Here is a 16,357-nt window from a genome sequence, read left to right on the forward strand (position 1 = left end):
AAGAGGGGCTGCTAGATCAAATGACTGCTCAGTCTCTAAGTTCCATAGTGTCCATTCCCATCAAGAGGGCAATAAGTCTTTTTCTTCCACACCCTCTCCAACATTTCTTACCTTTGAGTATAAATGGAGGTTTCTCCGTCCCACCCTGTCCTGCAGCTGTTTCTAAATAATGACTCAAAGAGTCAATATTAATTACAAAAATGCTTGGCCCAACAGTTTAGGATTATTACTTAGTAACAACTTTTGCTTCTCAACCCATTTCTGTTCATCTATGCTTTGCCTCACGTCTCATCGCTGTTTTTTTTGTTTTTGGGGTTTTTTTTTTTTTTTTTTTGGATTTTCGAGACAGGGTTTCTCCGTAGCTTTTGGTTCCTGTCCTGGAACTAGCTCTTGTAGACCAGGGTGGCCTCAAACTCACAGAGATCCGCCTGCCTCTGCCTCCCGAGTGCTGGGATTAAAGGCGTGCGCCACCACCGCCCGGCACGTCTCATGGCTTTACCTGTGCTCTAATACATCTTGTTCTTCTAGCAGCTGGCTGACATCTCACTCCACTCTGCCCCTATATCTCCTTATATTCAGTTTGGCTTTCCGGCCTAACTCTATTCTGCCTTGCTATAGGCCAAAGCAGCTTTTATTATCAACCAATGGGACCAACATATATTCAGAGTGTGGGGAAGTCCTTCCATATATGTGTTGCTTTTATTGGTTAATCAATAAAGAAACTGTTTTATGCTTTATTGCCATTGGTTAAAAAATAAGATGATTTGGTCAATAGCCATGTAGAATAAAGCCAGGCAGAAAATCTAAGTAGAGATACAGGGAGAAGAAGGGTGGAGTTAGGAAGCCACCAAGGAAGCAAGCCATGTAGAAAATGAGGTAATGCCACAGCCCAGTGGCAATACATAGACTGATAGAAATGGGTTAATTTAAATATAAAACCTAGCTAGTAATAACTGAGCCATTGACCAAACAATTATAACTAATAATAAGCTTCTGAGTGATTATTTTATAAGCAGTTGCAGGACCGGGTGGGACACAGAAAAAATCTCCAGTTACGTTTGAGTTTTCTCTTACGAAGGTCATCTTAATGGTTTTAATTTATATTTGTCTAGTGATTAATTATGAATACTTTTTCATGTGCCCTTCAGTCATTTTTATGTATTCTGTAGAGAAATGTTAAATCAAGTCTTTTGTGCTTCCTTAAATCAGATTATTATTTTTTTCCAATAATTTCCTACTGAGTTTTATGAGTTCTTCATAACTTTAAATGATCTATTATAAACATGCTTTGGAGATACTTTTTTCTCTGCCTGTTGCTTACTTCCAATGCCACTCCCCTTTGCTGTTGCATTTGCAGTACAGAAGCTTTTTAGTGTGATCACTTATTTAATCTTGATTGGGTTCTCGACTTTTGGTGTGATAACCAAAAAGTCATTACCAGATTCAATGTCCATAAGCTTCTCTCCCCTTGTGTGTGTGTGTGTGTGTGTGTGTGTGTGTGTGTGTGTGTATTTACTTATGGGTTCTGTTCTATTCAATTGATCTTTGTGCCTATCAAATTGTAAACTTGCCTCATTCTGCTTTGATTTGACTGTTAACTTCCTAGCAGCTTTAAAGATGTTCCAACTTTGCTTTCTTTCCTGGGAATTATTTTGGATATTAAGCATCTCTTATGGTTTCAAACAAATTTAGAATATTGTTTTCCAATTTCTGTGTTCTAGTTATGGTTATTTTGGTATGATGAAACACCATAACCCAAAGCAAGTTGTGAAGGACAGGGTTTATTTGGCTTCCGAGTCTATCACTGAAGGAAGTCAAGACAGGAACTCAAGCAGGACAGGAACCTGGAAGCAGGAACTGATGCAGAGGCCACGGAAGAGTGTTGCTTACTGGCTTGCTTTACGTGGCTTGTCCAACCTGCTTTCCTGTAGATTCCAGGTCCACAGCCCAGGAATGGTACCACACACAATGGGCTGGGCCCTCGCCCATCAATCACTCATTAAGAAAATGCCTTACAGCCTTATCTTATGGAGGCATTTTCTCAATTGAGATTCAGTCCTTTCCATTAACTGTAGTGATGGGGAAGCTCAGCCAATCACATTTGGCTAGGGTGTGGCCGCCTGGGGCCAGGGAAAAAAGACCTGGGGATCCAGGTGTGCTTTCTTTCTCTTTCTCTCCTCTCTCCTCTCTCCTCTCTCCTCTCTCCTCTCTCCTCTCTCCTCTCTCCTCTCTCCTCTCTCCTCTCTCCCCTCTCTCTCTCTCTCTCTCTCCTCTCTCCTCTCTCCTCTCTCCTCTCTCCTCTCTCCTCTCTCTCTCTCTCTCTCTCTGGGTTGCACATGGTGCTCGCTGGACCCCGGTCGTGTGAGTTTCTACATTTTCCAATTATTAAATTATATTCGTTGTTTTTGAGCTGGTCTGGTTAATTCTAACTACCGGTCAACCACGCCCATCACTGTAGGTCATATCAAGTTGACATAAACTAACTAGCACAATCTATAGAGAACCATTGACTTTCGGAGGAGACTGTGCTGCAAGTATATATTGCCGAGTATTATAGACATTTCGCTTTGGGTTTTGCTTTTTTGGAGGCACACTCCACTATATATCACTGTCTGGCCTTGAATGTACAGCGATCCTCTGGCTTCAGCTTCTTAAGTGCTGGTGCTGTAACTGTGTGCTACCAGACCCCATTCATTACGGGTGCTGTAATAGTTTTCTTCCACGGACACGGGGCATCTTTGCAGTCATCTGTTTTCTCGGTGTCTTTCACAATGTTTTGTGGGTTTGGATATGTTGATATTTCCTCACCTAAGTGATTGGTTTTTCAATGCTATCACATGTGAAATTCTCTTCTCAATATTTTAGCTACCGTGTTGTGATATAAAAATGCTATTGATTATTGAAGGTTGACCTTGTGCCCAACAATTCCAGGCAAGTTATTAGTTCTAACTTTTTTATATTTCCTTTGTTACCATTTGGCTTTTATGTGGAAAGGTAACATTAGTTTCCCCTTTCCAATTTTGATATCTTCTTTCTCTCATCTGATGGCTCATTTAGTGCTTTTAACATCGTGGACAATAGAAGTGGTGAAGTGAGCATGGTTTCCTCTCACCAGATCTCAAGAGGGATGATGTCATCCTTGGGTCTTCCACGGGTGTCCTTATTATGTGATACATTTCCTCTATGCCTGAACTATTCAGAGTTTGTAATTAGGTCAATAGGTCAGCTATTGTTAGAAGCTTTATGCAACAATTGAGACTATCCATTTTATCGTCAAGTCTGTAAGTGATTTGTACACATGTAATTAACTTGCCCATGATACATAGCCTATATTAGGGATTTTTGTGTCAATGTCCATCAATAACCTGTAGTCTTCTCAGGATTTTTTTTTCCTGGCTTAACTATTAAGGTAATGTCAGGCTGAAGCTGGAGTTGAAATGAATGAATTTTGCATTTTGAACTGGTCATGAGTCTACGGAGACCAGTGGCAGAACACTATGATTTAAGTGATTTCGGGGTCAGATTGACAGAGCAAAACTTGCAATGGGTAATCTTCTTTGCTGACCTCATTCTACTCAAAGTCATGTGGAAGACACACCTCTCGGCATGTCTGTGAAAGTGCTTTCCTAGAGGGAAGACCACCCTGGATGTGGGCAGGATCCTCCACTGACTAAAAAGGACAAAAAAGGGAGGAAGCAAACTGAGTAGGAACACTCATCTCTCTTTTCCTGAGGAGGCGATGTAGCTAGCCAGCTCATAGCCATGCTTCTCCATGTGATGGACTGACTGCCCATTCCTGAGGTGGGAATCAGAATAAACACTGCTCCTTTGAGTTGCTTCTGTCAAGAACATTGTCAAAGCAATGAGAAAAGTAACTAAAATGGGAAGTCTTGTATTAATTATCCCGTCTCTTTAAGTATTATTAGCCGGCCCACTTGCTCTATTTCTTCCTGACTTGAATTATATGATTAGTTGTATTTTAAAAGGAATATATACATTTCATGAGTTATTCTATTTGGTGGTATAAAACTGTTCATTATAACCCTTTGTGACAGTTTTTATTTCTGAGGTATCATAAATTTTTGTCTTTCTTTTCTCTAGTTTTCTTTGGCTGGCTGAGAGCTAATAAATTTCCTTAATTTATTTTAGAATCAATTTTTAGTTTTATTAACTCTCTTATTTATGTATTGCTTGTCATGTTGATATATTTCTGCTCTGGTTTTTATTCTTTCCTTCTGCAAATTTGGGTTCCTTGATGTATAATAATGCACTATTTATTTGAAACCTTTTTTTTCTTCAATTGTGTGAGACTGTTCCTGAGGACACATGAACAAATGTCTACCTGTCCCAGATAGGGAATCAATGGTGAACCGAAGTAAGGATATCACCAAAGTCCATTCTGGTGCACAGTGAGCTTTATTGGGATTATTTACAGGAATATGGATGAGAGGTTACTTACAGGAACTGAAATGACTACATCACCAAAGCCCCCCTCCCCACTCCCTGTATGGGTGACAGTTCATGAAAAATGGATACTTGGAGCACACTGCATAGCCTGTAGGCAACTCAACAGGTGGGAGTGTCTCTTTCCAGTAGCTCGGGTAGTCTGAACCTCTTCCAGGCAGTTCACCTGATCTCTGCTTCTTCCAGGCGCCTTAGCTAGCCTGAGCCTTTTCTAGTCAGCTTGACTTGTATCAGGGTGCCTCTAAGAGTTCCTCACTGATTGCATATTCTTAGGGAGGGAATAGTCTATCAAATCTAGTCAGTCTTAGGGACTTCTTGGAGAGGTAATCTGTGTAGAACCCCCCTAGCCCCCACAAACACTTCCCTCTAGAAGCAGAGAGATTCATGTTCTGGTCGCTGCTTCTGGCTTCTACAGAAGCTGCCTAACTCTCGCTCCACCATAGCACTGCAGGGGCCCAGTTTGCTTGTCACTCAAAGCCGACGTGTTCCACATAAACCTCCACGTGACCGCCTCAGCACAGGATCTAATGCTTCCAGATGTAACTTATTTGCTTGTTTAAACCAGGCCTCACTATGTGCCCTTGCTAGCCTGGAACTGGAAATGTAGCCCAGGATGGCCTTGAACTCACAGAGCTCTCTCTGCTTCTACTGGAATTAAAGGGTGCACCACCATGCCCAGCTGCAAAAAACCTCTTATGGTTACAAGTTAAGCTGATAACAGCTGATTACATACAAAAAATGTGGGGCTTTTACCTTTGCACAATCTATGTTCATGATGTCAGAATTTGCATTTTACGTGGTATATTTCATAGTTATTGTCTCTATACTTCTGATCACTTTGGCTTTAGACTACATGATAAAATATGAATGTTACGACCATCATGAATATGTACAGTTAACAATATTATAGTACTAGAGTGTTCTGACTAGACTATGCATGTCCCTTTTCCAGTATGTTTTACAGTTGCATGCATATTCGTTATGGTAATTTTCATCCTTTTGTTTTTGACTAAAGAACCTCTTTAAGAATTTTCTGTAAGACAAGTTCATTGGAAATGGATTTCCTTGGCTTTTATTGGTTTATAAAATCATTTATCTCTTAAGGATAGCTTTTCTGGGCATAGTATTTTGGATGGCAGATATTTCAGCATTTTGTTTTTTTTAAATATTCATTTATTTATTATGTATACAACATTCTGTCTGTATGTATATCTGCAGGCCGGAAGAGGGCACCAGACGTCATTACAGATGGTTGTGAGCCACAATGTGGTTGCCGGGAATTGAACTCAGGACCTTTGGAAGAGCAGGCAATGCTCTTAACCACTGAGCCATTTCACCAGCCCCTTTTGTTTTTTTTTAATTAAGTTTTTTTTCATTTATTTTACAGACTGATTAGTTTCATCTCTCCCCTCTCTTCTTGTCCCCTTCCCCACACCGCCTGTCTATCCCCGCCCCCATCCACTCCTCCTCTGTTCAGAAAGGGGCCAGCCTCCCATAGCAGTCAAAAAGTATGTCAGATCACTTTGAGTCGGGACCAAGTTCCTTCCCCCCCCCCCCCCCCCGCCCTGCATCAAGGCTGAGCTAGGTATCCCTGCATGGGGAATAGATTCCAAAAAGCCAGCTCATGCACTAGGGACAGGTCCTGATCCCACTGTTAGGGGCCATTCAAACAGAACAAGCTACACAACTGTCAGACACATGCAGAGGGCCTAGACTGATGCCAGGCAGGCTCCCTAGCTGTTGGTCTAGGGTCCATGGGCTCCCATTAGCTCAGGTCAACTGTCTCAGTGAGTGTCTTCATCATGATCTTAACCCGCCTTGCTTGTACTTTCCCTCCTCCCTCTTGTCAAATGGACTCCCAGAGCGTGGCCCAGTGCTTGGTTGTGTATCCCTGCATGTGTTTCCATCAGTTCCTGGATAAAGGCTCTCTGTTGACAATTAGGGTAGTCACCAATCTGATTACAGGAGAAGGCCATTTCAGGCACCCTCCCGACTATTGCTAGGAATCTTAGCTGGGGTCATCCTATGGGTTCCTGGGAGTTTCCCTGACATCAGGTTTCTCCCTAACCCCAAAGTGGCCCCTCTACCAGTCAAGATATCTCTTTCATTACTCTCCCCCTCCATCCTGCCCCCGACTTGACCAATCTGATACCCACATCTCCTCCCTCCCACCTCACCCCCAGTTTACCCTGGAGATCTCATCTATTTTTTTTCTGGGGGAAATCCATTAGTCCTCCCCCCATGTTTGCCTTTCTGGGTCTAGATTTTCTCAGAATGATTTTTTCTAGTTCCACCCAATTGCCTGCAAATTTCATGATGTCATTGTTGCTTTATTTTTTAACCACTGAGTAATACTCCATTGTATAAGTATACCACACTTTCTTTTTTATTCATTCTTTGGTTGAGGGGCATCTAGCTTGTTTCCAGGTTCTGGTTATTATGAATAATGCTGCTATGAATGTAGTTGAGCAAGCGTCCTTGTGGTATGATTGAGCATCCTTTGGGTATATGCCCAAGATTGGTATAGCTGGGTTGTGAGGTAGATTGAGTCCCAATTTTCTGAGAAACTGCAATACCGATTTCCAAAGTGGCTGTACAAGATTGCACTCCCACCAGCAGTGGAGGAGTGTTCCCCTTACTCCACATCCTCTCCCACATAGGCTGTTGTTAGCATTTTTTATTTTAGCCATTTTGACTAAGTGTCAGATGTATCTCAGAGTGTAAGAGAGTATCTCAGAGTCACTTTGATTTGCATTTCCCTGATAGCTAAGAGTGTTGAACAGTTCTTTAAATGTATCTCGGTTCTTTGAGATTTGTCTGTTGAGAGTTCTCTGTTTAAATCTGTGCCCCATTTTTTTTTGTTTCGTTTTGGTTTGTTTTTTTTTCTTTGTATTTTGATGTCTAGTTTCTTGAGTCCTTTACCTGTTTTGGAGATCAGCCCTCTGTCCGATGTGGGGTTGGTGAAGATCTTTTCCTATTCTGTAGAGTGTTGTTTTGTCTTTTTCACCGTGTCCTTTGTCTTACAGAAGCTTTTCAGTTTCAGGAGCTCCCATTTATTAATTGTCCGTCTCAGTGTCTGTGCTACTGGGGTTCTATTCAGGAAGTGCATTCGAGGCTACTTTCCACTTTCTCTTCTGCCAGGTTCCATGTAACTGGATTTATGTTGAGGTCTTTGATCTACTTGTACATGAGCTTACCATTCAGCATTTTGAAGATGTTACCTCTTTGTGACTCGACCCACAAGTTTTCCACTGGACAACTGATAATCTAGAGAGTATCATCTCTAGAGAATTCCTTCATTTGGGGCTGGACATTTTTGTCTTCCTTTCTCTTAAACTTCTTTTTGTCTTTGACTTTGAAAAATGTTTTCCACACTATTTCTGCCCGATTGAGGCAAAAGGAAATAATAAGCACAATGGTAATTTGAGTTATGAAGATCTAACTTATAATTACTAATAAGCATCAACTCACAGTTCAGTTTATTCATGGGTCTAAAAACATACCTGGTATTTTTATAGACCCAAAGCAAAGGAATCTTTGACCCTTCTGAGACCTTCTATATTAGGAAACAGAGTGATCTCTTTCAAGGTCTTGTGGGCTAGAATGAGGAGAGGGCTCAAATCCATGAGCACTAACCAGGTCATTGCTATCTCTACTATGTCTGTGAACTTCACTTTATTGTGGTCGCCAGAGCCATGTGGGAGTTTGTTCATTTCGATTGGATCAGTATACCATAAATCTATGCTCAGGCCACTCAGAATTACAACGAGTCTTCAGTTCTGTTCTGAATGATGTGTATGGTAGAAAGGCTGCCATCAAAATGGAATATTTTGCTTGCAGAGTTATTCTTATATAATAACAAACCCTTTTAAATGCTTATGAATCAAGAATGGAAATGAAATAGTAAAATGGCAGAAGAATCCAGTTTGTCACCCTTTAGATGAGGCAAACCCCAACTTCTGGGATGCTGGCTCCCTAAGAAAAAAAAAACATGGTGAAGGCACTCGGTACTAGTTAAGACCTATTTTTTTTCTTCTTTCCCTGTTGTTATCAATGAAATTGGTGGGAGGAAACAGAGTTAACCCTAAACTAGTAAAACAAACAAACTAGTCTATGTAGCCCTCTCTCCAGCAGAGTTTCTGTTTTAGAGATTTCATCCCACTGCTTGTTGGATTCAGCCGCAATGGCTGGGCAGCAAAGCTGCTGGTAGAGGGTGGTAGTCAGTGTAGAGGCAGACTGTTCAGGCCTCTTATCCTCAGGCAGAGCCCACAGACCACAGGTAGGAAAAGAGATCGACAAGCAAGCAGCACATGCAAGCAAAGAACTTCTCAAGCCCTTCATCATTTCCTGATCTCCTTTGGTCCCTCCTCTCCCCCAAGCATGCAAACCCCGCAAGTCACAGGCAGCCTGGCCCCCATGCTTTGCTATTCCCCAAAGCACTGTAATTCTGTAACTGCATGGCGTGGCTATCAGCGTTCACATTAATACTGACAGCTACGCTGAAAGATGTAAGCCAGCCAAACCTTGGCAATGCTCCGCCTGGGCCCATCGGCAACCAGTAACCAAGTGGGGGAGTACAGGTTGACATCTGCTTCATGTGGATGAGGACTGTCGTGAAATGGGTGGATCCCAAATTCTTCTCTCAATGGAATATTAAGGTCTTTGGTTGTTTAGAGATGATATGGACTCCCTGGCCTCTAGATTAACACCTTCCTGATTTTATAGTATCCGAGTTTCTTCATTGCTTGTTTTTATAAATCATCTTCCATTTTTCTTCCTGGTAGGTTTAAAGTGAAGCAGCCACCACCTAGCACTGGACTGAAAGTGACATATAAACCTGGGCCTGTAAGTCCATATGTTATTGAGCACGTGTGTGTGTGTGTGTGTGTGTGTGTGTGTGTGTGTTGCGCACGCATATGTGAGTATATATGTTTTCATCACAGTTGCCTTTTATATCATTCTGATGCCCAGGTTAAATCATGAGTAGGTTTAATATTTCTGGTTTCATAAGGAGGATCCTAGATTGGTCCCGTGTGGCTCTATGCCATTGTTCCAGGGAAGAGCCATGACAAAAATGCTCAGAGTAGAAAGAGTTTATCTTCAGCTGGAAACATGCCCCTTACTTGTCCCAGGAGTACAGTCATGCACAGGCATGTGAAAATGACCTTTATAAAAACTGAATTCGTGGAGAGTTGGCTGGGAGGTTAAGAGTAAATGCTGTTTTTGCAGAAGACCCAGGTTCGGTTCCCAGTACTTACTTGGCAGCTCTCGTGGCAAATATGTGTGTCCATGAACAAAGCCTGCACACTCATATCCTGAAACAAACATATACTGAGAAGATGTCAGATTCTCCACAACATAAAAAAAAAAAATCAAAGCAAGCCCCTCTACTGTTCTGCATAGTAAATCACATTTTAATCTTAAGACCAGGTCATTCTAACAGCGAGATGACTCTGGATCCACCTTTCTAACTAGTAAAAACTCAGTGTGTATTCTTTGAAGCTCACCGTGCTATAAGGGTATTTCTTTCCCCTTTCTGATAGTAGGTTTTGGCTCTGACAAATATATATATACACACACAGTCTTCTGCCTATGTAAATCTAAGCACTGTTCAGTTTGGTTCGTTGCCAGGCCGAAATGAACGTGCGCCAACCCTGGGTAAGCTGCACTGTGGCACCACTCCAGCTCTCTGTGGAATTTCGTCCTACCCAATCCTGATTGGTGGGCTTCGGGGAGCAAGCCCGGACCCTCAGAAACAGTCTCTGGGTCTGCTCCAGCACGTGCACACATACACTGTTGAAAAAAAAATGGAATGTTTTCAATTCTATTATTTATAAAACTATATTTTAAATTTCCATTTGAATCTAATTGCTCTCCATGTGATAGTTGTGTGATTTGTTTTTTTCCAGAGAGCCCTTCCCAAGTCTGCTTTTTAACCCACCCCCTGTAGAGGCAGCTTAGAAACATAAACATCTCCACCTCTTCAGGCTAGTGTGCCTTCCAAGAACAAGGCAAGCAGCCCAATGCCTTGCTGAGACTCTTCACTATATCTTGGATCTCTTCTTTGTCGGTACACACCTCTTCCTTGTTTTTAGACCTAAGCAGCGTGGCATCTGCACTTATTCTGTCTCCCTCTGCTGGCCCTGTCATGCTACACACCCTATATTAGAATCCTGGAGACCAAAGGCAGGCGAGTCACCAGGTTTCTTATATTACATCCGTATCTGTCTTAGATGAAATTTACCTTTATCAGCCAGTAGACAGAAACTCATGACTAACACTTGAGAAATAGGATGAAAAATAAGATAAATAAAAAATTTAAAAAAAAGACCTTTAAATTTAGCCAGGTGGTGGTGGCACACGCCTTTAATCCCAGCACTCGGGAGGCAGAGGCAGGCGGATCTCTGTGAGTTTGAGCCCAGCCTGGGAAAGAGCTAGTTCCAGGACAGGCTCCACTAAAGCTACAGAGAAACTGTGTCTCGAAAAAACCAAAACCAAAGAGAGAGAGAGAGAGAGAGAGAGAGAGAGAGAGAGAAGAAAGGAAAAGAATAAAGAAATAGGGTGGACGTAAGGACGTGACTTAAAGTTCAGGGGTCAGAGACTGAATTGTGGATCTTAGTAATGAGATCTCGGTTGAGAAGTCAGGGATAGAAAAATTTCAAGAGTCCTCTACACAACGCTTATGTCCCAGAATACAAGAAAGAGAAGTTTGGTATCAGTTTAGGAAGCAGGAGGAAGAGGGGCAGTGGCGACAGAAGAAGAAATCAGGAGGGAAAGCTATGAGTACCGCGGTAGTTTCCCTTCACCTCCAACATCCTGCCATTTGGCACTCCCCAGACCCCAAGCAGCACCTGGTTTGTGCCTTTGTGCCCTTCAGTCTGAAAGGAAGCCAGGCTTATTCTGACCCAGGGCTTCAGAAATGTCTCTTGTGATCACTTGGCCCTGTGTTTGGGGGTCCGTGGAGTATCAGGCAGGGATGTCCACATGGGAGAGCAAAGTTGCTTTCTTCAAGGCTTCCAGGAAGCAGAGAACGAGAGAAGGGGCCAAGGGCGCACCCTCGATGACCTCATTTCCTTGCAGTAAGCCCACATCAGCTCTTGCTAACGCAACTCTTGCTGATGCCAAACTTCTGGTGTATGGCCTTTGGGGATGTTCCAGCTGCACACTCTAACACCTTCAGGAGTTTGTGTTCAATCCCATTCATTTCATGGAATTCTACATAATTCTAAATAGCTCTGTCATATGTCCCCTGACCCACACTTCTGGGTTACAGAACTGTGACCACTGGGGTGACAAGGGAATAAAGAAAGGACAGACATACAGACACACGTACAGAAAAACTGGGATCAGGTGGGCCATACGGTAGTGACGGCAGCATCACCAGCCTGGAAACACAGCACATTTATCTACACTTCTGAATGGAAGAGGCAGGTTTATTTATTGCGTATAGTTGAATGAGGATGTAGGCTTAGCCACTCTTGGTCTTGAGATTTCTACAGAAAACACTGTGAGAAACGAAGCTGCTATAGATACCTTCTTGACGCACTGTCAACAACCAACCAAGGGTCAGCAAAGGGCTCTGCCATTCCAACGGGCTGTCTGTGGCAATGATACACATTTACTCGGGACTTCACCTGGTCCTCACACCTAATGCTTATATTTATTAGTGCCAAACTGATGGACAAGAAAACTAAAGTTTAAAGAATTGTTGTCTAATATATTGTCCACATTGGTTTTAACCCAGCGTTTGATGTCTTACAGGTGGCTGCCGGTTTGCATGCAGAGCTGCAGATAGAGCTCTTTGCCATGGCTGTTGGAGAAGACGGTGCCAAGAGGTCAGCACACATCTCCCACAACATCGAGATCACGACAGAGCATGATATTCTGTTCTTACCCGTGGAAGCAAATATCCTTTTTAAAGCGCACTTTTTGTAACCATGTCTAGTGCAGAAATGAAATGAATTCGGAAGGCACGAAAGCCAAAGTGTCCGTTAGTCCTTCACTAGGCCAAGAACTATACATAGGATGGCAATAGCAGGTATGGGGGACAGGAATGGAGGATGTGGGGTAAGGAGGAAACAGCAAAAACCAAAGTGGGACTTACTAAGACAGATGGAAAGATACGATTTAAGTCCACTTTAGAGCCAGAAACTGAACTGCAGCTCTCAGTAATGAGATCTCTGCTGAAACATCAAAGCTGGCAACAGAAGATTTTGAGGAGCTCCATGTCCTCTGCACATAGCTGATGTTTGAGGGTATGGGAAAGAGAATAGTGGGATCTGTTTAGGGAGCAGGAGCAAAAGGGGCCAAAGGGACCAGAGAATGTTACTTTAATGATACAAGTACAGGAAAGGCTTTCTGTTTAGTGTAGATCATTTCTAGGCTTGAGAACAGATTGGGGAAGCATTTAAAACATGACTAAAAGTAACTAAATATCCTAGAGAGGACAGGAGAGGACGCAAGAGTAGCGGGGAAGGGCTAGCCTTGGTGAGGGGGGAGGATGAAGACAGCTGAGGATTGAAACACTGAAATGAGGTAAAAGCTTGGGGACCCATCGAGCAAGCTTAGTTTTTGTAGAAATGGAAGCGAATTCCCTTGTCCATCTATTCTTTCAGAGGTGTCTCTAATAGGCAGCCACTGTGTCCACTTACCACTTAGACCATTTAGGAACCATTTAGGAACCATTTAGGAAAATGGCTTGATTCAAATTTTTATTTCCTAAAGATGGCTCACAGTCAGTGTCCCAAAATCGAGCCTATCCCTACCCTAACCGCATGAAATCACCTTGTTGGTAAGGTCTGGGGACTGATGGTGACAGTCTTCTACAGACAGGCCAGGACATTGGGAAGAAAACTCACTCTGGAAAGAGAAGAGTTAAAACACAAGGATCCAACTCATGTACCTAAGAGTTTAGCTTACAGAGAAGGGTACCTGCCAGGAACTAATGCTTCTGGAGACTAAGCTTTTAAAACATCATCTGGGGCTGCAAAAAAAGATCATTTAACTGTGGAGTTCATAGTCCTTAATGAGTCTTTTACTAGTTTTAACAAGCAGTAACTATGACAATCGACCCAAAGATTTTCCCCAGGGAAAAGAAAACCCCATGGTCTACAGGACTTCCACAATCTCCTCCTCCGCACTTGGAGTCTTCACGTCTCGCAAGTCCATGCGTCGTCATCATCGTTAGGATCTGTAAGCACTGAATGCCATTTTGTCAACCACTCCCACCTGATCTCAGCGCTCTCAGACTTCAGGCTTTTCCCTGATGTCATACAGCCCCACATGAAAGCGTTTTCAGAATCGACCTTTAAATCAGTTGTTTTCTAACACTTTGGACTTGGGATTTTTTTATAGGTGTGTTCCTGGTCCAAAGGGCTTTATTTACAAAGGTAAAATGTATTAATACTTACCAGAGAAGAATCAGAACCAGAAGATTTTAAGTTCTATTTGAACAAATAGTGAAGCCACTATGTATGATACAGAGTTTTGAAGCATCGCTTTCTTTTGCTAGAGAAGACAGATTTATCTCATTCCATTTAGGAAATTTCAGTACATCATACCAGGTGGTGATGATGATCACAACAGCAGCATGCTAGAGCAGATCAGATTCCATCACAGTGCCCCCTGAGGCAGACAGGAAGTGGTCAGGGAGGTTCCAAGAGCAGCAGCCAGTGACTGACTTCCTCTAGCAAAGCCCCACCTTGGGAAGTTCTCACAGTCCCCAAAATAGCACCCCCACCATAGGCCAAGCAACCAAATCGTGATCCTCTGAGGAATATGACGTATTAAAACTATAACATTCCATCCTTGCCATCCAAATATTCAAGGCCACCTCATAAGGTAAATGCCTTTATTTTCCCCCTTTTATTGAAAGTAGATTTTTTTCATATTATGGTTTTCTACTCTTCCCAACTCCTCCCCACCTCTGGCCCCATCCAGATCCTTTCTGTCTCCCCTTAGAAGACACAGAAGCTTCTAGGGGTCATAATGAAATAAGCTGTCACACTGGAATTGGACTTGACAAACAGAAGGAAAAGCACCCGGAAGGCACAAAAAAATTAGGGACACACTTATTTGCACACCCAGGAATCCCATAAAAACACTAAACTGGAAGCCATAGCATTTACTCAGAGGACCTGGTGCAGCTAGCTGTGCAGGCCCTCCGCATCCTACCTCAGTCTCAATTCATATCTGCATTGATCGTGTTGATTTAGAGACTTGTTTTCTTGGTATCCTCCATCCTCTTATATTTCCTGCTGTCTGGGGGTCCTGCCTCCAGCAGCACAGGGCTTTGAGAAAAATCCATTGACTTGGCATAAGCTATCTGAGGGAGGTTTAGGAAAAGAAACATTCACAAATTCTCTTGATGGCTTGCTTCTTTATCTTCTGTTCTCTCGGGTTCTTTTTACTACATACTTTTTTTTCCCCTACAGCTTATATACTCCAACCTAGTTTTTCAGGCAATGTAGGAATTACAATGTCATTACATTGTTTTTCAATAGAGTGATTACAATGAATACAAAACAAACAGTAAATGACACGTTTTCCACCTCCCTTCCATGATTAAACATTTTATTTATGACAGGTGAAAAACAAATTAGTTCTTGGGATATCCAAGAAGTTGTTATATGCAAGCTTGGGATATCCCAAGAAACTTGCTATAGATCAACACCAAGTGGGCAATCAAAGTGTTCTTGTCAGGTCTTTTACTGGCAGGCTGCACTTTGCAGTTACAAAGAAAGGGCCAATTACTTTATTACTTATCTTGAAATGTAATCTTATATGGAACCTTAAAGGAATCACAAACCTAAACTTTTATATATCAAAAGAATCTACCAGCTCTTTTTTAAATCTTTAGGGTACATGCCCATTCATTAAGTTTTTTAAATCAGGAGATTGAGGGCAGAAATGGGTGTAAGGAATTAGTTATCACCTTTGGTCATCAACCAATCTTAGCAGGAAAGGCACAAAGATAATTGGGCTGCTCTGTTCTTGTTCCCTGACCTTAACAAGTTCCACATTCAACTCTGTGCCTTTCTAAAACTTGAGATTGTTGTCTTTTTTCACCTCAAAACCATTTAACAAAAGCCTAACTTTGTTATTTTCAAATTTCATTTTTTAAAAATAGCTGAGTAGTCCTCCAGTGCACAAATGTACTACATTTTCTTTATGCATTCTTCTGTCGGGGGTCATCTAGACTGTTTTCATTTTCTATTATGAATAGAGCAGCAATGAACATGGTTGAGCAAATGTCTCTGTGGTAAGATAGTGTCCTTTGGGTATATGCCCAAGAGTGGTATAGCTGAATCTTAAAGTAGATCGACTCCCATCTTCCTGAAGAAATAACACACTGATTTCCATAGTGGCCATATAAATTTGTACTCCCACCAGCAATGGAGGAGTGTTCCCCTCAGTCCATATCTTTGCCAGCATGAGCTTTCACTAGTTTGATCTTAGCCACTCCAACAGGTGTAAGATGAATCTCAGTTTTTTTTATTTTCATTTCCCTGATGGCTAAGGATACTGAACATCTGTTTCTCAGCCATCTGAGCTTCCTCTGTTAAAAACTGTGTTTAGATCTGTACTCCATTTTCTAATCGGGTTATTTTCTTGATGTCTAGTCTCTTGAGTTCTTTATATATTTTGGATATTAGCCCTCGATTTGATATGGAGTTGGTAAAAAACCTTTCTCTATTCTGTGGGCTACCGCATTGAATAATAGTGTTTTCCTATGCAGCAGCTTCTCAGTTTCACGGGTCACATTTACTAATTAATGATCTTAGTGTCTATGCTAATAGTGTTCTGTTCAGAAATTCTTTTCCAGTGTCAATGAGTTAAAGGTTATCCCCCACTTTCTCTTGTTCAGGATGTCTGGCTTTATATTGAGATATTG

General features: G+C 42.1%; 1 protein-coding gene across 1 annotated transcript in view; it reads left to right on the forward strand.

The window, feature by feature from the left end:
* Window positions 1–13,651, forward strand: part of Spag17 (sperm associated antigen 17) — a 214,907-nt gene extending 201,256 nt beyond the window's left edge. Inside the window, exons 47-49 of the mRNA XM_041637866.1 lie at window positions 9,249–9,309; window positions 12,226–12,370; window positions 13,503–13,651. Of these exons, the coding sequence (XP_041493800.1) occupies window positions 9,249–9,309; window positions 12,226–12,370; window positions 13,503–13,651 (355 nt within the window). The remainder of the gene's footprint in view (window positions 1–9,248; window positions 9,310–12,225; window positions 12,371–13,502) is intronic.
* Window positions 13,652–16,357: the final 2,706 nt, after the last annotated feature.

This window comes from Microtus oregoni, unplaced genomic scaffold (assembly GCF_018167655.1).
Source record: "Microtus oregoni isolate MIOR12 unplaced genomic scaffold, Mior012 000054F_ref0000373, whole genome shotgun sequence".
In the NCBI taxonomy this organism is placed as follows: Eukaryota; Metazoa; Chordata; class Mammalia; order Rodentia; family Cricetidae; genus Microtus; species Microtus oregoni.